Genomic DNA, 19372 nt, shown 5'->3' on the forward strand with positions numbered 1-19372 from the left:
AAGTGGCTGCTCAAAAAGTGTCGCTGCCTTTCTAGGCACCTCACTAGGTTTTGCGACATATCCCGTGTTTACCTGTCTCGTTCATCTATTCTACCGTCGGAAATACGGATTCATATTTATTTAATTCTTTGCATGCGAGGTTAATTTTTACCTCGTTTAAATCGTTTTATTTCAAAAGATTTAATCCGTTCTCTTTTTTTTTATCTTGTGGTGTAAGAACATATTAGCCGCGAGTCTCGCGCATACATTGCGTTTATAAGAAGAACGCTGAGTATTTTACACCTGAGCGCGAGACTCACAGGTGAAATATGCGCTCGAGTGTGTCGCGCTGATTGGATGAGAGTCCCGCCGGTTTGCTTTATCGATTGACGGTGACGCACGGAGGAGCCCGATAAATCATCCTGCCGTCCCGGCTGAGAGAGAGAGAGAGAGAGAGGGTTCGTGTTCTTGACTAAGTTTGTGGTTCTGTTACAGCACCCCTCGGCAACCCGGACGGAAGCGAGAGAACCGAATAAATCGCACCTGCCCCGGGACAATGTAAGTAAAACAGCCACGACTCGTTTAACATCATTCCTTCCGCATGAGCTGTACTCTTTCACGCCTAACGATCATTTTGTATGTGATTTTCAGTATAGTTTACTTTAAACAAACGTGTTATTATGACACTGTAACCCATTTACAATGTTTATAGATGTGACTATATAGATCAGAGGGGCTGGAAGCACCATATAGACATCAAGGAGGACACGTCGGGATTTTTAAATGACCAATTCTTACATTTGGTAGCACTTCTTGAGTCCTGATCTTAGATATTTGGTTGCATTCAGTCTATAGAATGATTTATGGTTTTGCATTATGTGTTTTAGACCAATGGGAAATATACCTAGTCATTACAATGATGAAAAAAGCCACAAAGGGACAAAAATAATGTCTTAAATTAAAATGCATAAGGGTTTCAATGAGGGTTTGCTGATAGCATATATAATGAGCAAAATGCTGATAAAGAAATAACTAATACTAGGCCACAGTGATATAAAAACAAGTGTGTGTGTTTGTTCTCAATGTCTAATTGGCCATTTACTCTCTACCAATAGATTATTTGATCAGGTCTTTGGCCCTCTGTGGCCCCTCTCGTCCCCTGCCCAGCGCAGTCTCTCTCTCTCTGGACGACCGTGGCATCGATCATTCCCTTATAATCCCATTTTTCCCCAAATACTGCTCCGGGAGCATGTAAGAACAATTGTGCCATGACCCGTTTAACATCACACAACGTCCACTTGGGGTGATGGATCTGTATTGCAAAATGATCACTGTGTGTGTGTGTGTGTGTGTGTGTGTGTGTATGTGTGTGTAAATCACAATATCACTATTAAAATAGGGGTGCATATTCAGTCATTTCACTTCCTTTGTTTGAATAGATTTATGCCATTTTTGCTCTGACCCTGGGACAGCTTCTAAAATAAAAAAACTGGTAGTTTATTAAGAAATACTCCAGGTAAGGGGGCCTGAGTAGCTCAGTGGTAAAAGACGCTGGCTACCACCCCAGGAGGCGCGAGTTTGAATCCCAGGGCATGCTGGGTGACTCCAGTCAGGTCTCCTTAGCAACCAAATTGGCCCGGTTGCTAGGGAAGGTAGAGTCGCTGAGTGACTCCAGTCAGGTCTCCTTAGCAACCAAATTGGCCCGGTTGCTAGGGAGGGTAGAGTCACATGGGGTAACCTCCTCGTGGTCGCCATAATGTGGTTCGTTCTCGGTGGGGCGCGTGGTGAGCGTGGATGTTGCAGTGGATGGCATGAAGCCTCCACATGCGCTATGTCTCCATGGCAACGCGCTCAACAAGCCACGTGATAAGATGCACGTTTGACAGTCTCAGACGCAGAGGCAACTGAGATTCGTCCTCCACCACTTGGATTGAGGCGAGTAACCGCGCCACCACAAGGACTTAGAGCGCATTGGGAATTGGGCATTCCAAATTGGGAGAAAAATGTCCTCAATATGACTTTCCATCTTGTTAGAATGGAAATTAATTGGTTTGTTTCACTCACAGATATCTATATGTTCAACATTATATGCACAGATATACAATTTTGACTGATACTAGGGATGTGACGATATATCGAATTTCGATATGTCACGAATCAAAAATGAAAAATGACGAGCCATATCGTGGCATAACTCAATATTTCGAAATTTGCAACATTGTTTCCTGTCCATGTGATCATACATGAAATGACCCGTCAAACATCATAATCTCTCTATCGCTTGATTTTACATCTACTGCGCTTTATTCTAAACTGTTTACAGAGTTCACACAAGGTCCTCTAAGTGCTTGAATTTAGCTTTTAAAAAATGTTAGTACTGAAATACCTGGAACATCGCCTCTTATTGATGAAAAGTGCTTGAGTTTAAAGCGGATCGTTATCTCCGTGTGATGTGTGTCCATCAAACTTTCATTGAATAATGTGTTTTAATATCCTTTCTGTTCTTTACAGTCAGATAAAAAGTAAAAAGAAATATTAATTGCAATCTCACACAGCATGGATGCACTAAAGAAACAGAGAGATTCTCGTTAATGTTCGCAGGTGCTCGTTGAACTCTTAAAGTGACAGTAACCATTTTAGCATTTCTTATACAAACCAATGTAAACTCAATGTTATTACTTGTAAATTCTACACATTATTTCAAACAGTGATAGCTCATATCAGTACTGCCACTCCCTATAAGCAGACGATGCAGTCTGCGTAGGGCACCAGCTCCCTAGGGGGGCACCATCTTACCCTAGGAGGGCACCAGAGATTCCACCGGCTGCCCTTACTCGCACGTTAGACGTTATTCAAGGACCCGAAAGCAGTTGTGGTACACAGATGATCGCTTCACGCTCATATCACGCTTCAAGTGGCCTCGAATAAAATGCACTAGTCATATGAACTAATTTAATTGTGTTTTATGGTTCTTTTATGTCTTTTTTTTAGTTTGACAGTAATGAACAAGACTAACACACAGTATCAGATTTGGATCAGGCTCTTCGTACCGATACCCGATCCATCTAAAAGCTTCAGTATCGGATCCGGTATCGGATCGGTGCATCCCTAGTTATTATATCGAATTGTGAACCTCATTTCATATATAGAACTGAATCGTGAAATAACCGCATCTTCCCATCCCTAACCGATACCGAATTTAACCAAAAACTATAGGCCGATATTCACCTTCTTTAGTCGGGTGAGGGATACCATCCAAAACACTTTCAAATCTAGCAGACTTTTACTTCTGAGACATCGGTATGACATCTATTAATGCTGCATGATTGATTGAATTAAGATTGAAATCATAATATGGCCTTGTGCAATTACTAAACTTTAAAAGGCTGCATTTCTGTTTTCAACGCTTCAGTCAGTGCTGTGTGAGCAAGTGGCACCCTCTAGCGGTCTGAATGGCATTATCCATTATATATTTTACTACTACTGTAATACAGATTTTAAAGGAGACCTATTATGCACCTTTTTAAAAGATGTAATATAAGTCTCAGGTTTCCCCAGAATGTGTCTGTGAAGTTTCAGCTCATAATACCCCACGGATCAATTATTATACCATGTTATAAACGCCTCTTTTTGGGTGGAATCAAAAACAAGCTGATTTAGTGTGTGTCTCTTTAAATGCAAATGAGCTGGTGCTCCCCGCCCACTTTCAGGAAGAGGGCTGTGCCTTTACAGCCCCTGCTTCGGTTACTACAGCAACAGCAAATCAGAACCAATATGATTGAGAGCGTAATCCCCTTTAAAAGTCGGTTTGGTTTAAAGTTTTATTTTGAATTGATGTGGTTGACATTTCCGTGGAACTGCAATAGTATGAATTTGTCATGTTCAATCATATACCGTACATACATGCAAAATGAGAGTTCTGTTTTTATGGCCTTGTGCATTTACTAAACTTTAAAAGGCTGCATTTCTGTTTTCAACTCTTCAGTCAGTGCTGTGTGAGCAAGCGGCGCCCTCTAGCGGTCTGAATGGCATTATCCATTATATATTTTACTACTACTGTAATACAGATTTTAAAGGAGACCTATTATGCCCCTTTTTAAAAGATGTAATATAAGTCTCAGGTTTCCCCAGAATGTGTCTGTGAAGTTTCAGCTCATAATACCCCACGGATCATCTATTATACCATGTTGTAAACGCCTCTTTTGGGTGGAATGAAAAACACGCTGATTTCGTGTGTGTCTCTTTAAATGCAAATGAGCTACTGCTCCCCGCCCACTTTCAGGAAGAGGGCTGTGCCTTTGCAGCTCCTGCTTCGGTTACTACAGCAACAGCAAATCAGAACCAATATGATTGAGAGCGTAATCCCCTTTAAAAGCCGGTTTCATTTTCTTGCCATTGTGTAAATAATCAAGTTATATAAATTCTAAACACCTGAGATTGACCAGAGCATATTTCTGAACATCTGCTAAACCCTTATAGAAATGCTTCCTTTAATTAACACAAGCATATACATTTTTGAAGTTACAGAGTGTGTGTTCTCAGTACACTTAAGTGACTAATTGGCCATTTACTCTCTGCCGATAGATTATTTGATTGGGTCTTTGGCCTTCTGCGGGCCGTCTCGTCTCCTGCCCATCTCTGTGTCTCTCACTGGACGACGACGGCATCGATCATTCCCTTATAATCCGATTTCCCCTCAAACAAATACTGAAGTGTTTCTGGAGTAGCTTAGATTGAAGACACTACTTACCCTTTTAAGTAATTTACTGATTCATTCAAACTTGTGTGAATCGATGAAGTGGGTTTTGGAAGATGAGTTTAATGAATTCCCAAGATGCTCTAATTTCCCCCTAATGTATCTCAGGGAAATTAAAACGCACATTTGTGATGCTCAGATAAGCAGGATGGCGATTCTATCTGAACTGAAGCGTTTGGATATGATGTCGTTATTTTGGACTCATTGCACTAACTGCGCTAATTAGGTTTTCAATCATTTTATGTCGTCTCGCAGACTCTCCCGAGACTTTGAGTCTGTCTGCTGGAGTTCATAAGTGTGTGTGTTTGCTTATTTTCGTCTAGTCCATGATTCTACCTATTTTTGTTTAATTTAATTTAATGTTTAAGTATAAGGAATTTGGCCAGTGAAGATATTCCAGCTCGTTTTGTGCAACATTATTGTACTTTATAGATTCATTTTCATTTTTAACTCTACGGTATCTTAATCTTAAAGGGGCAATATCATGAGACATCAGGTCATTTTTTATATACTATGAAAGCATACTCTAAAGCACACTCAGATTTCCAGATTCTTTTAGGTATATTTTAGTTATAAAGTCCATTTTGCGTTCATATGAAATAAAATCTGTTTTAGCAAATGCTGTTAATTATGGTACTTCTAACTTTCGCACATAATAATTTTACATCGTTTATTTTATCATTATTTTGCTAACGTTTAAGCTTTTTAAAAATGTCGAAATTCCAGTATGACGTCTTGAAATTGCATATAATGTGTATATAGTTACATCCATCCATCCATCTTCAACCGCTTATCCAAAGTCGGGTCGCGGGGGCAGCTGCTCCAGTAGGGGGCCCCAAACTTCCCTATCCCGAGCCACATTAACCAGCTCTGACTGGGGGACCCCGAGGCGTTCCCAGGCCAGTGAGGAGATGTAATCTCTCCACCTAGTCCTGGGTCTTCCCCGAGGCCTCCTCCCAGCTGGACGTGCCTGAAACACCTCCCTAGGGAGGCGGCCAGGGGGCATCCTTACCAGATGCCCAAACCACCTCAACTGACTCCTTTCAGTAGTGGCTCTACTCCGAGCTCCTCACGGATGACTGAGCTCCTCACCTATCTCTAAGGGAGAAGCCCGCCACCCTTCTGAGGAAGCCCATGTTTATCTAAATGCATATTTGTTACTATTATCATGTATTTACATTGGTATGCAGAACGAATGCTAAAATGGTCTCTTTAAAGGGATGAATGATCATTCAAAATGATAATTCTGTCATTGTTTACTCACCTCTGTGTTGACTTTCTTTATTTGAACACAAAGGGAGTGCTAAGGAATTAATGGAAAGGAGGAGGCGATAACCGGCTTAACAATATAAATAATATTTAATTAAATAGAAAGACACACACAAACATATACAGGTGTCGGGCAGCCGTAAATCTCTCTCTTGCACTGCAGTCTCCGGTCGGCCTTTATCGCTCTCAGAGGCTTGATTAGCCTGATAAGCCGCCCTGCCACATTCCTCCCTCGATCTCTCAGGTTGGGGAGCCCCCGGCATGACTTACACCCCCCTTACACGGCCCCGTCTGCCGGCAGGTCATCCCCGCCTTCCTGAATCTCGCCGTTCTCGGATACGCCGTAGCTTGGTCCTCGGCCACTCCTCCACCCTCTAATGGACGACAGCCGTGCCTCCTCGGACGGATCGGAGGCAGTCCTCCGGCCCCTGGTGGACGGAACACCCCGTCGTGTTTTTGGTGGATGGTAGGGGTCTCTCCCACCCCTGACAGCGGTAACCACTCCAGGCGGTTGGTTGGGAGCCCCTCCTCCCCTCGTGGTCGGCGGCCATTCCTCCACTTCCAGGCGGCCGGGCTCTTCCATCCTCCCGCGGACGGCCGCGGCTGCTCCTTTGGGGTGGATGGTAGCGGCAAGAACTTCACTACGGCGCATCCCTCCTCCTTCCTGGGTTTCGGCACCAGCCCTTAATCCCTCTCAGAGGCTTGATTAGCCTGATAAGGGGCCGGGTGTGTAGCATTATGACCCGGCCCCACCCTCCGCCCTGCCACAGGGAGAAATTGTGCTCAGTGATGTCATACAATGGCAGTTTATGGTGGCCACCTCTTCAAGATTCAAAACAACACAAAAGTATAATTCAGAAGTCTAATAAATTATTCTATGAGACTTGTGATTGTTATGATAAAATTTGGTGAGAAACAACCGCTCAAATCACTGACCGTTGATCTCCTGTGCGCGTGCGTTCATGCTGCTAGCAAGGTGAGGCGTTCACGCGGAAACTAGTTTTGTTTCGCTTCAATGGGACCACCAGCAATATTATACACAGAAAACACAACACAGCTGCACACAAACCAGAGAATAGAACGTCCTAAGAAGAGTTTGAAGGCGAAGAATTTATGCATTTCTATGCCCAGCCTTAGCATCAATGAAACAGTGAGATGGAGTAGACGTGAATGTCTGTCACCTCCATTCTGAACTAGTGAGTATTTGGGACAGACCTGGAGAGAGTGAGACTCCACAAAAACATTCAGTAGGTGTAACATTCTTGGTCAAAATCTAGTAATTTTTAACCAGCTCATGACATGCTGGATTTGATATACTGATATAAGAACGTTATTTGACCGGTGCCAGTTCACATTGGACTGGTTAGGACAAAAACTAGGACAAAAATGTACATTTTATCGAGTGTTGTTTGCTGTCAGGTTAGGACATGGTGTGACTGTGGCTGCCTGTAGCTTCCTCTTGATTTACGAGTACTCCATTTCAAAATAATAAGGCTGGGCATAGAAATGCATCAATTCTTGGACTACAAACTCTTCGGACATGTTTAGTAAGTTCTGTTCTCTGTTTTGTGAGCAAGTTAAGTTCTGTTGTCACTATCGCTGTGGAGGACCTGTTTTTAGATAAACAAAACAAGTTTTCACTCGAACGCACCAATCTCTCGTGTCCTATCGTGAACGCTCACAGGAGATCAACAGTCAGGGAACATTTTCACTAAATGATACATTCAATTTCGGTTTGTTTCTCACCAAATCTTATTGTATACTTTCATAACAATCATGAGTCTCATGGAATAACAAGAGACAATAGCTAACATGAGGGCTTAAATACAAACAAAAGGGTAACAACATAAGGCATCCAATGACAAGACAGAACTAATAAAATACGGACCAATAACAGAACAGAACTGATACAAGATGACAAGACTAATAAACTCATGAAACATGAGGAAAACAGGAAACTACACGACAAAGACACATGACCAGACAAGGTTCGGTGTCTAGTCATTTGAGATGTTTGACTTTCCTCCAAAACTCAGACGTATTCAAACAGGTCACGTAGCGTTTTGTGGTATGCAACGCGATATCGAGAGACGCCGGATTGAATAGCGCGATCCTGTCTCTGGACCACAAATTTCAAGAATGCAATATATCGACTACTGGACTCGCCTACACAGAGATAGTGCATGTGACACTCACGTGAAACGCAGACAGGGTTGGACTGGTAATTTGGCATACCGGGCATTTTCCCGGTAGGCCGATGCACTTTGGGGCCGATCAGGGGCGGACTGGCCATCGGGAGAACCAAGGAGTCGGAGTGGGTCGTCCACGAAACGTGCCGAATGGACCGCGCTAAGCTAACATGAGCCGGCGCATTATGCAGAACGGACCACAAAACGGCTCAACCAACCCCGCTCTTGGGCCAGTTGCTATGTTAAATCCCGGGCCGATTTCTATTCCCAGTCCAGCTGAACGCAGATGCACGTGAGAACACGAGAGTCCTATTTAGCATTTATGAAGCTCCAAATGCAAGATGGCTGTCATTGAATTTGTCGAAATGTTCAATGCCGGAAAAACCCTGTCCATGTTTCTTAAAGTAACAGTAGCAAAAAATAGCCTGTTAAGTCAGAGAGAGAATGGAAAACGGTTGTAAAAATGACATTTTGGCACAAAAATAAACTTGACTTACACTATAAGTGGAACTAATTAAATGCTACAAAACTGTATGACACGACCCCTTTAATAAATCATTAAATTAAAGGCTTTTCAAAGCCATTGATCTCTTGTTATGGATGCCTGTCAATGAACCCCTGAGAAATTTTATCATTGGATGAGTGAATAATTTTATATCCAGTTTGTGCTTTGGCTACGAGTCAGCAGAGATGTAGGCAGATGTGTGTGTGTGTGTGTGTGTGTAGTGTGTGTGTGTGTTTTGCCATTACAGGGCAGTGATGTATGCTGCTGGAGTGACAGTAGGGAGACGGTTGGCATCCAACACTATCACTCTCTCTATCTGTCTTTCTCTCCCTCCATCTTCCCCCTTTCTTTTCTTTCGTAATCCATATATTCCATTAATATTCATCCTGGTCTGCCCCCGGTGCTCTTTAAACTGTCAGGTTGTAAAAACACCTTCAAGAATGTTTTATGGAGTCTAATAATAAACTGGACGAACATCTGATGAACTCAAGGCAAGAGCCAGCTAATATGATTGTATCTTGCTCTCTCTCTCTCTCCTCAGGATACTGTTGGTCTTCAGACTTCTCTGTCTTTGCATTTTGTCGATGGGCAGCTTTTCTGCGTCTGTTACTCAGGCCACCCTCCAATCAGGTGAGAGTCATGTCTGATTAAGAGGTTGTGATTGGTCAACCTGTGGAAGGTCATTATGCCAGTGATGGATGATTCCTCTATCGCCCGCTCACCTGGAGACTATATCCATCCTGCCAATCTTTCACTAACCAATCAAATCTCACATTTTAATAATTGATCCAATCAGCAGCTTCACATTAGGACTTTCCACCAATTGTCAGGGGTATCTCCAGAGGTCTGTCTGTATCTCCTTCATGGGCTTTTATGGCTTTAATATTATAGTGCTGGATTTAATCCACAGAAAATAGTGCTGAATGCTGCAAATGAATCAAGAAATTAGTGAATGAATCAGATGATGATGTTTATAGGTTTGATGGAAAAACACTAAACACTTTACAGTGCAGTATTGAAGCACAAAAACCTGCATTTTATTCACTAAGTACCTGTAAACCAGTTTAATAGCACGCAACCATTCAGAATCCTCCAAAATGAGGTCTTAAGGCAAACAAGGTTTTACAATCACCCTTAACAAAGTCTGAAGACAATCACTGTTTTGTATACTCCAAAATGAGTTCTGAAGTTAACTTTTGTTTTATGAATCCATCTATGCGAGTTATGAAGATAATTAAGGTTTTACAAATCCTACAAAATAAGGTCCAAATTATAACAGATGTTTTATGAATCCTGCAAGACATGGTGCAAATTGTATCAGGTGTTTTACAAATCTTCCAAAACAAAGTCCAAATTATAACTAATGTTTTACGAATCCTCCAAAACGAGGTCTAAATTATAACTAATGTTTTACGAATCCTCCAAAACGAGGTCTAAATTATAACTAATGTTTCTGAATCCTCCAAAACGAGGTCCAAATTATAACTAATGTTTCTGAATCCTCCAAAGCGAGGTCTAAATTATAACTAATGTTTTACTGAATCCTCCAAAACGAGGTCCAAATTATAACTAATGTTTCACGAATCCTCCAAAGCGAGGTCTGAATTATAACTAGTGTTTCTGAATCCTCCAAACGAGGTCCAAATTATAACTGAGGTGTTTCTAATCCTCCAAAACGAGGTCCAAATTATAACTGAGGTGTTTTACTGAATCCTCCAAAACGAGGTCCAAATTATAACTAATGTTTTACTGAATCCTCCAAAGCGAGGTCTAAATTATAACTAATGTTTTACTGAATCCTCCAAAAGCGAGGTCTAAATTATAACTAATGTTTCTGAATCCTCCAAAGCGAGGTCTAAATTATAACTAATGTTTCTGAATCCTCCAAAACGAGGTCTAAATTATAACTAATGTTTCTGAATCCTCCAAAGCGAGGTCTAAATTATAACTAATGTTTTACTGAATCCTCCAAAGCGAGGTCTAAATTATAACTGAGGTGTTTTACTGAATCCTCCAAAACGAGGTCCAAATTATAACTGAGGTGTTACTGAATCCTCCAAAAGCGAGGTCCAAATTATAACTGAGGTGTTTTACTGAATCCTCCAAAGCGAGGTCTAAATTATAACTAATGTTTTACTGAATCCTCCAAAGCGAGGTCTAAATTATAACTAATGTTTACTGAATCCTCCAAAGCGAGGTCCAAATTATAACTGAGGTGTTTTACTGAATCCTCCAAAGCGAGGTCTAAATTATAACTAATGTTTCTGAATCCTCCAAAGCGAGGTCTAAATTATAACTAATGTTTTACGAATCCTCCAAAACGAGGTCTAAATTATAACTAATGTTTTACGAATCCTCCAAAACGAGGTCTAAATTATAACTAATGTTTTACGAATCCTCCAAAACGAGGTCTAAATTATAACTAATGTTTTACGAATCCTCCAAAACGAGGTCTAAATTATAACTGAGGTGTTTTACGAATCCTCCAAAACGAGGTCCAAATTATAACTGAGGTGTTACGAATCCTCCAAAACGAGGTCCAAATTATAACTGAGGTGTTACGAATCCTCCAAAACGAGGTCCAAATTATAACTGAGGTGTTACGAATCCTCCAAAACGAGGTCCAAATTATAACTGAGGTGTTACGAATCCTCCAAAACGAGGTCTAAATTATAACTAATGTTTTACGAATCCTCCAAAACGAGGTCTAAATTATAACTAATGTTTTACGAATCCTCCAAAACGAGGTCCAAATTATAACTGAGGTGTTACTGAATCCTCCAAAAGCGAGGTCCAAATTATAACTGAGGTGTTTACTGAATCCTCCAAAACGAGGTCTAAATTATAACTAATGTTTTACGAATCCTCCAAAACGAGGTCTAAATTATAACTAATGTTTTACGAATCCTCCAAAACGAGGTCCAAATTATAACTGAGGTGTTTTACGAATCCTCCAAAACGAGGTCCAAATTATAACTGAGGTGTTACTGAATCCTCCAAAACGAGGTCCAAATTATAACTGAGGTGTTACTGAATCCTCCAAAGCGAGGTCCAAATTATAACTGAGGTGTTTTACTGAATCCTCCAAAACGAGGTACAAATTATAACTGAGGTGTTTTACTGAATCCTCCAAAGCGAGGTCCAAATTATAACTGAGGTGTTTTACTGAATCCTCCAAAAGCGAGGTCCAAATTATAACTGAGGTGTTTTACGAATCCTCCAAAACGAGGTCCAAATTATAACTGAGGTGTTTTACGAATCCTCCAAAACGAGGTCCAAATTATAACTGAGGTGTTACGAATCCTCCAAAACGAGGTCCAAATTATAACTGAGGTGTTACGAATCCTCCAAAACGAGGTCTAAATTATAACTAATGTTTTACGAATCCTCCAAAACGAGGTCTAAATTATAACTGAGGTGTTTTACGAATCCTCCAAAACGAGGTCCAAATTATAACTGAGGTGTTACTGAATCCTCCAAAGCGAGGTCCAAATTATAACTGAGGTGTTACTGAATCCTCCAAAACGAGGTCCAAATTATAACTGAGGTGTTACTGAATCCTCCAAAACGAGGTCTAAATTATAACTAATGTTTTACGAATCCTCCAAAACGAGGTCTAAATTATAACTAATGTTTTACGAATCCTCCAAAACGAGGTCTAAATTATAACTAATGTTTTACGAATCCTCCAAAACGAGGTACAAATTATAACTGAGGTGTTTTACGAATCCTCCAAAACGAGGTCCAAATTATAACTGAGGTGTTTTACGAATCCTCCAAAACGAGGTCCAAATTATAACTGAGGTGTTACTGAATCCTCCAAAGCGAGGTCCAAATTATAACTGAGGTGTTACTGAATCCTCCAAAGCGAGGTCTAAATTATAACTAATGTTTTACTGAATCCTCCAAAACGAGGTCCAAATTATAACTAATGTTTTACTTAATCCTCCAAAGCGAGGTCCAAATTATAACTGAGGTGTTACTGAATCCTCCAAAACGAGGTCCAAATTATAACTGAGGTGTTACGAATCCTCCAAAACGAGGTCCAAATTATAACTGAGGTGTTTTACGAATCCTCCAAAACGAGGTCTAAATTATAACTAATGTTTTACGAATCCTCCAAAACGAGGTCCAAATTATAACTGAGGTGTTTTACGAATCCTCCAAAACGAGGTCCAAATTATAACTGAGGTGTTACGAATCCTCCAAAACGAGGTCCAAATTATAACTGAGGTGTTACGAATCCTCCAAAACGAGGTCCAAATTATAACTGAGGTGTTTTACGAATCCTCCAAAACGAGGTACAAATTATAACTGAGGTGTTTTACGAATCCTCCAAAACGAGGTCCAAATTATAACTGAGGTGTTACGAATCCTCCAAAACGAGGTCCAAATTATAACTGAGGTGTTTTACGAATCCTCCAAAACGAGGTCCAAATTATAACTGAGGTGTTTTACGAATCCTCCAAAACGAGGTCCAAATTATAACTGAGGTGTTTTACGAATCCTCCAAAACGAGGTCCAAATTATAACTGAGGTGTTACGAATCCTCCAAAACGAGGTCCAAATTATAACTGAGGTGTTACGAATCCTCCAAAACGAGGTCCAAATTATAACTGAGGTGTTACAAATCCTCCAAAACGAGGTCCAAATTATAACTGAGGTGTTACGAATCCTCCAAAACGAGGTCCAAATTATAACTGAGGTGTTTTACGAATCCTCCAAAACGAGGTCCAAATTATAACTGAGGTGTTTTACGAATCCTCCAAAACGAGGTCTAAATTATAACTAATGTTTTACGAATCCTCCAAAACGAGGTCCAAATTATAACTAATGTTTTACGAATCCTCCAAAACGAGGTCTAAATTATAACTAATGTTTTACGAATCCTCCAAAACGAGGTCCAAATTATAACTAATGTTTTACGAATCCTCCAAAACGAGGTCCGAATTATAACTAATGTTTTACGAATCCTCCAAAACGAGGTCCGAATTATAACTAATGTTTTACGAATTCTCCAAAACGAGGTCCGAATTATAACTAATGTTTTACGAATCCTCCAAAACGAGGTCCGAATTGTAACTAATGTTTTACGAATCCTCCAAAACGAGGTCCAAATTATAACTAATGTTTTACGAATCCTCCAAAACGAGGTCCAAATTATAACTAATGTTTTACGAATCCTCCAAAACGAGGTCCAAATTATAACTAATGTTTTACGAATCCTCCAAAACGAGGTCCAAATTATAACTAATGTTTTACGAATCCTCCAAAACAAGGTCCAAATTATAACTAATGTTTTACGAATCCTCCAAAACGAGGTCCAAATTATAACTAATGTTTTACGAATCCTCCAAAACGAGGTCCGAATTATAACTAATGTTTTACGAATCCTCCAAAACGAGGTCCGAATTATAACTAATGTTTTACGAATCCTCCAAAACGAGGTCCGAATTATAACTAATGTTTTACGAATCCTCCAAAACGAGGTCCGAATTATAACTAATGTTTTACGAATCCTCCAAAACGAGGTCCAAATTATAACTAATGTTTTACGAATCCTCCAAAACGAGGTCCAAATTATAACTGAGGTGTTACGAATCCTCCAAAACGAGGTCCAAATTATAACTAATGTTTTACGAATCCTCCAAAACGAGGTCCAAATTATAACTAATGTTTTACGAATCCTCCAAAACGAGGTCCAAATTATAACTGAGGTGTTACTGAATCCTCCAAAACGAGGTCCAAATTATAACTAATGTTTTACGAATCCTCCAAAACGAGGTCCAAATTATAACTAATGTTTTACGAATCCTCCAAAACGAGGTCCAAATTATAACTGAGGTGTTACGAATCCTCCAAAACGAGGTCCAAATTATAACTGAGGTGTTTTACGAATCCTCCAAAACGAGGTCCAAATTATAACTGAGGTGTTACGAATCCTCCAAAACGAGGTCCAAATTATAACTGAGGTGTTACGAATCCTCCAAAACGAGGTCCAAATTATAACTGAGGTGTTTTACGAATCCTCCAAAACGAGGTCCAAATTATAACTGAGGTGTTACGAATCCTCCAAAACGAGGTCCAAATTATAACTGAGGTGTTACGAATCCTCCAAAACGAGGTCCAAATTATAACTAATGTTTTACGAATCCTCCAAAACGAGGTCTGAATTATAACTGAGGTGTTTTACGAATCCTCCAAAACGAGGTCCAAATTATAACTGAGGTGTTTTACGAATCCTCCAAAACGAGGTCCAAATTATAACTAATGTTTTACGAATCCTCCAAAACGAGGTCTGAATTATAACTGAGGTGTTTTACGAATCCTCCAAAACGAGGTCCAAATTATAACTGAGGTGTTTTACGAATCCTCCAAAACGAGGTCCAAATTATAACTGAGGTGTTACGAATCCTCCAAAATGAGGTCTGAATTATAACTGAGGTGTTTTACGAATCTTCCAAAACGAGGTCCAAATTATAACTGTTTTTTGAAAAAGTTTTATTAATCATCCAAAATTAAAACATCTAAAGATAACCAAGACAACAAACCAGATGAAGGCATTTCATTAGACAGGATGTTACGCAAACATGACGCCTTCCTATCTCAGTTTAATTCCGGCGAAGGCAACATTTTTCAGCTTTCAGACACAGCCATAGTGTGAATGTGGGCAGGAGGCAGCTGTATTGTATGTGCTGTTACATGTCATAATATTTCATGCAGGTGGGTGGGTGTATGTGCACATGTGTGTAAAGTGCAGACATGGGATTATGGGCTGGTTCTACCTCTGGAAACAGGGGTTAATTAAAAACGTTTCCCGCTGCGGTACAGGAAACGGATTGTTCCAGAAGGGGTCATTTATAATGTTCTGCGGGTATGTATGCGTGTGTGCGTTTGTACTAAGACATTCCTAATAGGAAGACTAATCCCCTCCCAGTCGGAAAGTGACAGACCAATTACACACACACACACCGCTGCACCTCACACCCCCACCTCCGCCCGGCCCACCAATCTTTCTGTCCGTCCCATAGAGAGTTCCAGGCATCACCTGCCTGTGTGTGAATGTGTGTGTCAGGTTTTGTCTACATTGTATGTGACCAAACGTCCCTCCTCTGACAATGTGTGGAGCAGCCAAAGGTTCCTACGAGGAAAACTGCTTAAAAATGTTACTAAACTTTAATTTACTGTATTACAACCATTGCATTTATAAGATGTCCTCCTCACTAATAAACGTGTATATAGAGAAAACGGGGGCTAGTTGTCACGTTCTACTCCAGTGAATATTTCTCAGGGTGGGTTTATTTTTTAAAGTCAATTTCTACAGAGCCACATACCTTGAAGTCTTGGCTACAAAAATATCCATTGACCTTTTTTAACAATATTGCCATGGAAAAAAAGATACCGTTCATTAAACGCACATTGACCTTTTTTGCCCCAATTGCGGGCATATTGTCACACTATATGGGGCAAGTTGTCCCAGCAGATCGAGCTATAAAACCAGGGGTGTAGGTTTCATGTGAACATAGTGGGGTGAAGGGTTAACGTTTGTCTTTAAATCTACACTTGCATTAAACAGCTGTTTTATTGGCTTTTCAGCTAAATATAAAAAGTAAAACAATTATAACGCATTAAAATGATTCATGAAATGACAAAAATGGAAAAGGTAACACACAAAAATCTCCCAAAAATATAGTTTTGGCCAACAAATATTGTGTATATTTTAAACAGGTGTGACAACCTAAAAAAACGTCCTGACTTCCATGCAAAATACCTTTGTCCTAAGAACACGTTTCGGTAAAAATGTGCCTTTATAATATAGCTGACCCTCGTCTTAATGTATGTGTTACGATCTCCTGTTGTCGCCACTGTGTTCTCTGTTTCTCTAGTCACGTTCATGTCACGTTTCCATGTGGTCTGCCCCGTTTTTCCTGTTTCACCCTCGCCAGTCACGTTCCTTGTCACTCTTCCTTGTTATCCGTCCCGTGTTTTCTGTTTCACCGAACACGCTCCCTGTCATGTCTTCCTTGTTGTCCGCCTGTGTTTCACTGTCTCTGTTAAAACTACACTTCCCTTCTTCCTCACTCCTCATCACCGCTGTCACAGCGTTATTGTCCGCACCTGTCACTTATTTTGTTATCACTGTGTCTGTCTACTTAAACCTCGTCGTTTCCTCTCTCCTTTGTCGATCGTTGACGTTTCATGTTCATGTCGCACTCTCCCTGACGCTTGTTTATGTTTCTATGTTTGCTCCGTACCCTCTCTTCCGTGTTTCCCAGGTTTCGTGGTGTTCGTGTTTTAGTTTCGGTTTTGTCCCCCCGTGGATGTTTTCATTTGTGTCTATCTGTTTATGTTTATTTCTACCTAATAAAAGACCGCGTTTGGATCCACACCTCCTGTCTGCCTTCTCCTGACTTCACATTCGTTACAGTATGCCAGTGTGGCTTCAATATGTTCGCTTGTTTACCCAAGAGCTATATAAAAAAATATTTCCTGAGCCTATGTCCTCTCTAAAGAAAGATTTTTACTTAAAAAAAAAAAAAAAATTCTCTCTTTTTCTCCCCAAGAAAAGAATTTATGTTTATAATTGTTTTTTAGCTTGCTAGCTATCAGCATGCTGTACCAGTTATTTGTGGTTGTTTGATGACATTCACCACCAGGAATATTGATGCTGCTAGTGATATTGTGCTTTTTATATAAAAAAAAAAAAAAACATTTATTAGACAAAAAAAAAAATATGGCACTTTTTCACGGCACGTTACGGTTCGACTCGACTCGCTTTACTTTTCTGAGCTTGCATTTCCACTGCTGTTTAGTGCCGCCTCAACGTGGGCGGGATTATAGGCTGATCGTCATAGTTGTGCCACCTCTACTGCCGTGACATCATCTTAAACATGACACAAACATTACTGACCATAAACAATAACACGAGCGCTAGCTGTTAGCTGCTAGCTCATTGTGCTGCATAAAGCAGTTGTTGCATGGTGATTTTACACAAGTGTAACAGTTAAATTGGTTGTTTTAGAAGCTTCCAGTAGCTGCTCAACTAAATAAAGTGAAGCTTTCAAGCCGAGTATAGAGTTAACGTAACAAAACGTACCATCCTCCATCATGGCTGCGTCCAGGGCGCTCTTCGTCCCATTGCTCGCCGGTCTAGATAGCATCCATTTGGTCGAACCACTTCCACTTTTCTTTGATGGTTCTGTAGTCACTTTTACGTGTTTTTTTTACTTTTCCCTTCACTGTTGGGAGGTCCGGTGGTAGCCTTGTGTCCCAACATCCGAGACACTTCCTGAAAGACTTTTTCATTTTGCATCATTTCGTTCGTCGCTGTCATGTTTATTCTGTTGGTTCCTGTTTTTCATGTCTCTTATTTTGAAAAGTTAATGTCATGTTTTGTTCCTGTTTCCTTGTCGTGATCTTCCTGTTTCCCTCCATGTTCATGTGTCTTGTTTTCATTGGTTCATTGTTTGATTACTTTGTTATCAGTTCTAGTTTGTCATTGGTTATAGTTTATTGTCTCGTTATCTTGTTTAGAGTTCTGTTTGTTCATTGGCTTATGTTTACCCATGTCCATGTATTTAAGCCCTCATGTTTGCCATTGTCTCTTGTCTAGTATTGTTGTATGTATATGTAGCCATGTGTAAGTCTAGTTTAAGTTTAGTTCATTTGTTGAGTTAGGGTTTCAAGATTTTAAATAAACTGCACTTGGGTTCTTCAATTCACGTCATCGTCATCGTGTCATCATCATTGCCATTGCCAGCTACAATAGTTACAGTCGCTAACGAGTGGACCGTCTGCACCTCATTTATTCACCGCTGCGTGATTTTGCGCACAGCCATTTATTTTTTAACAATTTGAAAGTCGCGTGAACAAATGATACTGCTATCGCTGTAGCTAACTTTAAAACTAGCGGTTTGATGTCCCGTGTCGCAAATCCAGTGATCTGCAGGGTTTTGACATCACATTTAGTGTCGGCTCGGCTCGCTTGGAACTTCGACCGAGGTGGAACTAAAAAAAGTACCAGGTGCCAGGAACTATCCACAGTGGAAAACCCCCAAAAAGCGAGCAGAGTCGCATCAAGTCGAGTTGTACCATGCAGTGGAAAAGCCCCAATAGACTCAGGAAGGCACTAGTGAACCTAGTGACTATTCAGGGCTTCCATAGGGGTTGAAGTAGTTGTTTGAAACCAAAATACAATACCACTGTTTGTGCAACTGGACCTCAAACTCCGCTGTGTGTTTATGCATACAATGCGTGTGTGTGTGTGTGTGTGTTCGCTGAGTGAGTTATATGCAGTGTAAGTCTGATTCGGGACGGTAATTTATTTAAATTGAGTTTGACATTAGCACGGTCAGCATTTTACCACAAAACTCAAACAATCACCTTATCTTTCATTATTTTACTGAAATTGTGTTTGTGTTTGTGTGTAGTATGTATGTGTGTGTGTGAGAGAGAGCGAGAGGACGATACAGAAGCTCTTAGATATTAAATTTTTTTATCGACGCATCAGTTGCTGATGTGTGAATTTTAAGCTGTAATTGATTCAGCCTTTTTAATGTTTTAGCTTTTACACCATGTTCACATCATTAATTTTGATTGCTCAATTACCGAATATTGATTGCACGCAAGAATGTGTGTGTTTGAGGGTATAAGCGTGCGTGCACTCAGAAAATG

General features: G+C 40.4%; 1 protein-coding gene across 2 annotated transcripts in view; it reads left to right on the plus strand.

The window, feature by feature from the left end:
• LOC127629578 (interleukin-1 receptor accessory protein) overlaps positions 1-19372 on the plus strand; it is a 37005-nt gene continuing 17633 nt past the window's right edge. For both annotated transcript variants that reach the window (XM_052106675.1, XM_052106676.1), the window contains exons 1-2: positions 1-537; positions 9240-9328. In XM_052106675.1, coding sequence (XP_051962635.1) covers positions 536-537; positions 9240-9328 — 91 coding nt within the window. In that variant the 5' untranslated portion in view covers positions 1-535. The remainder of the gene's footprint in view (positions 538-9239; positions 9329-19372) is intronic.

This window comes from Xyrauchen texanus, chromosome 36 (genome assembly GCF_025860055.1).
Source record: "Xyrauchen texanus isolate HMW12.3.18 chromosome 36, RBS_HiC_50CHRs, whole genome shotgun sequence".
NCBI lineage: Eukaryota > Metazoa > Chordata > Actinopteri > Cypriniformes > Catostomidae > Xyrauchen > Xyrauchen texanus.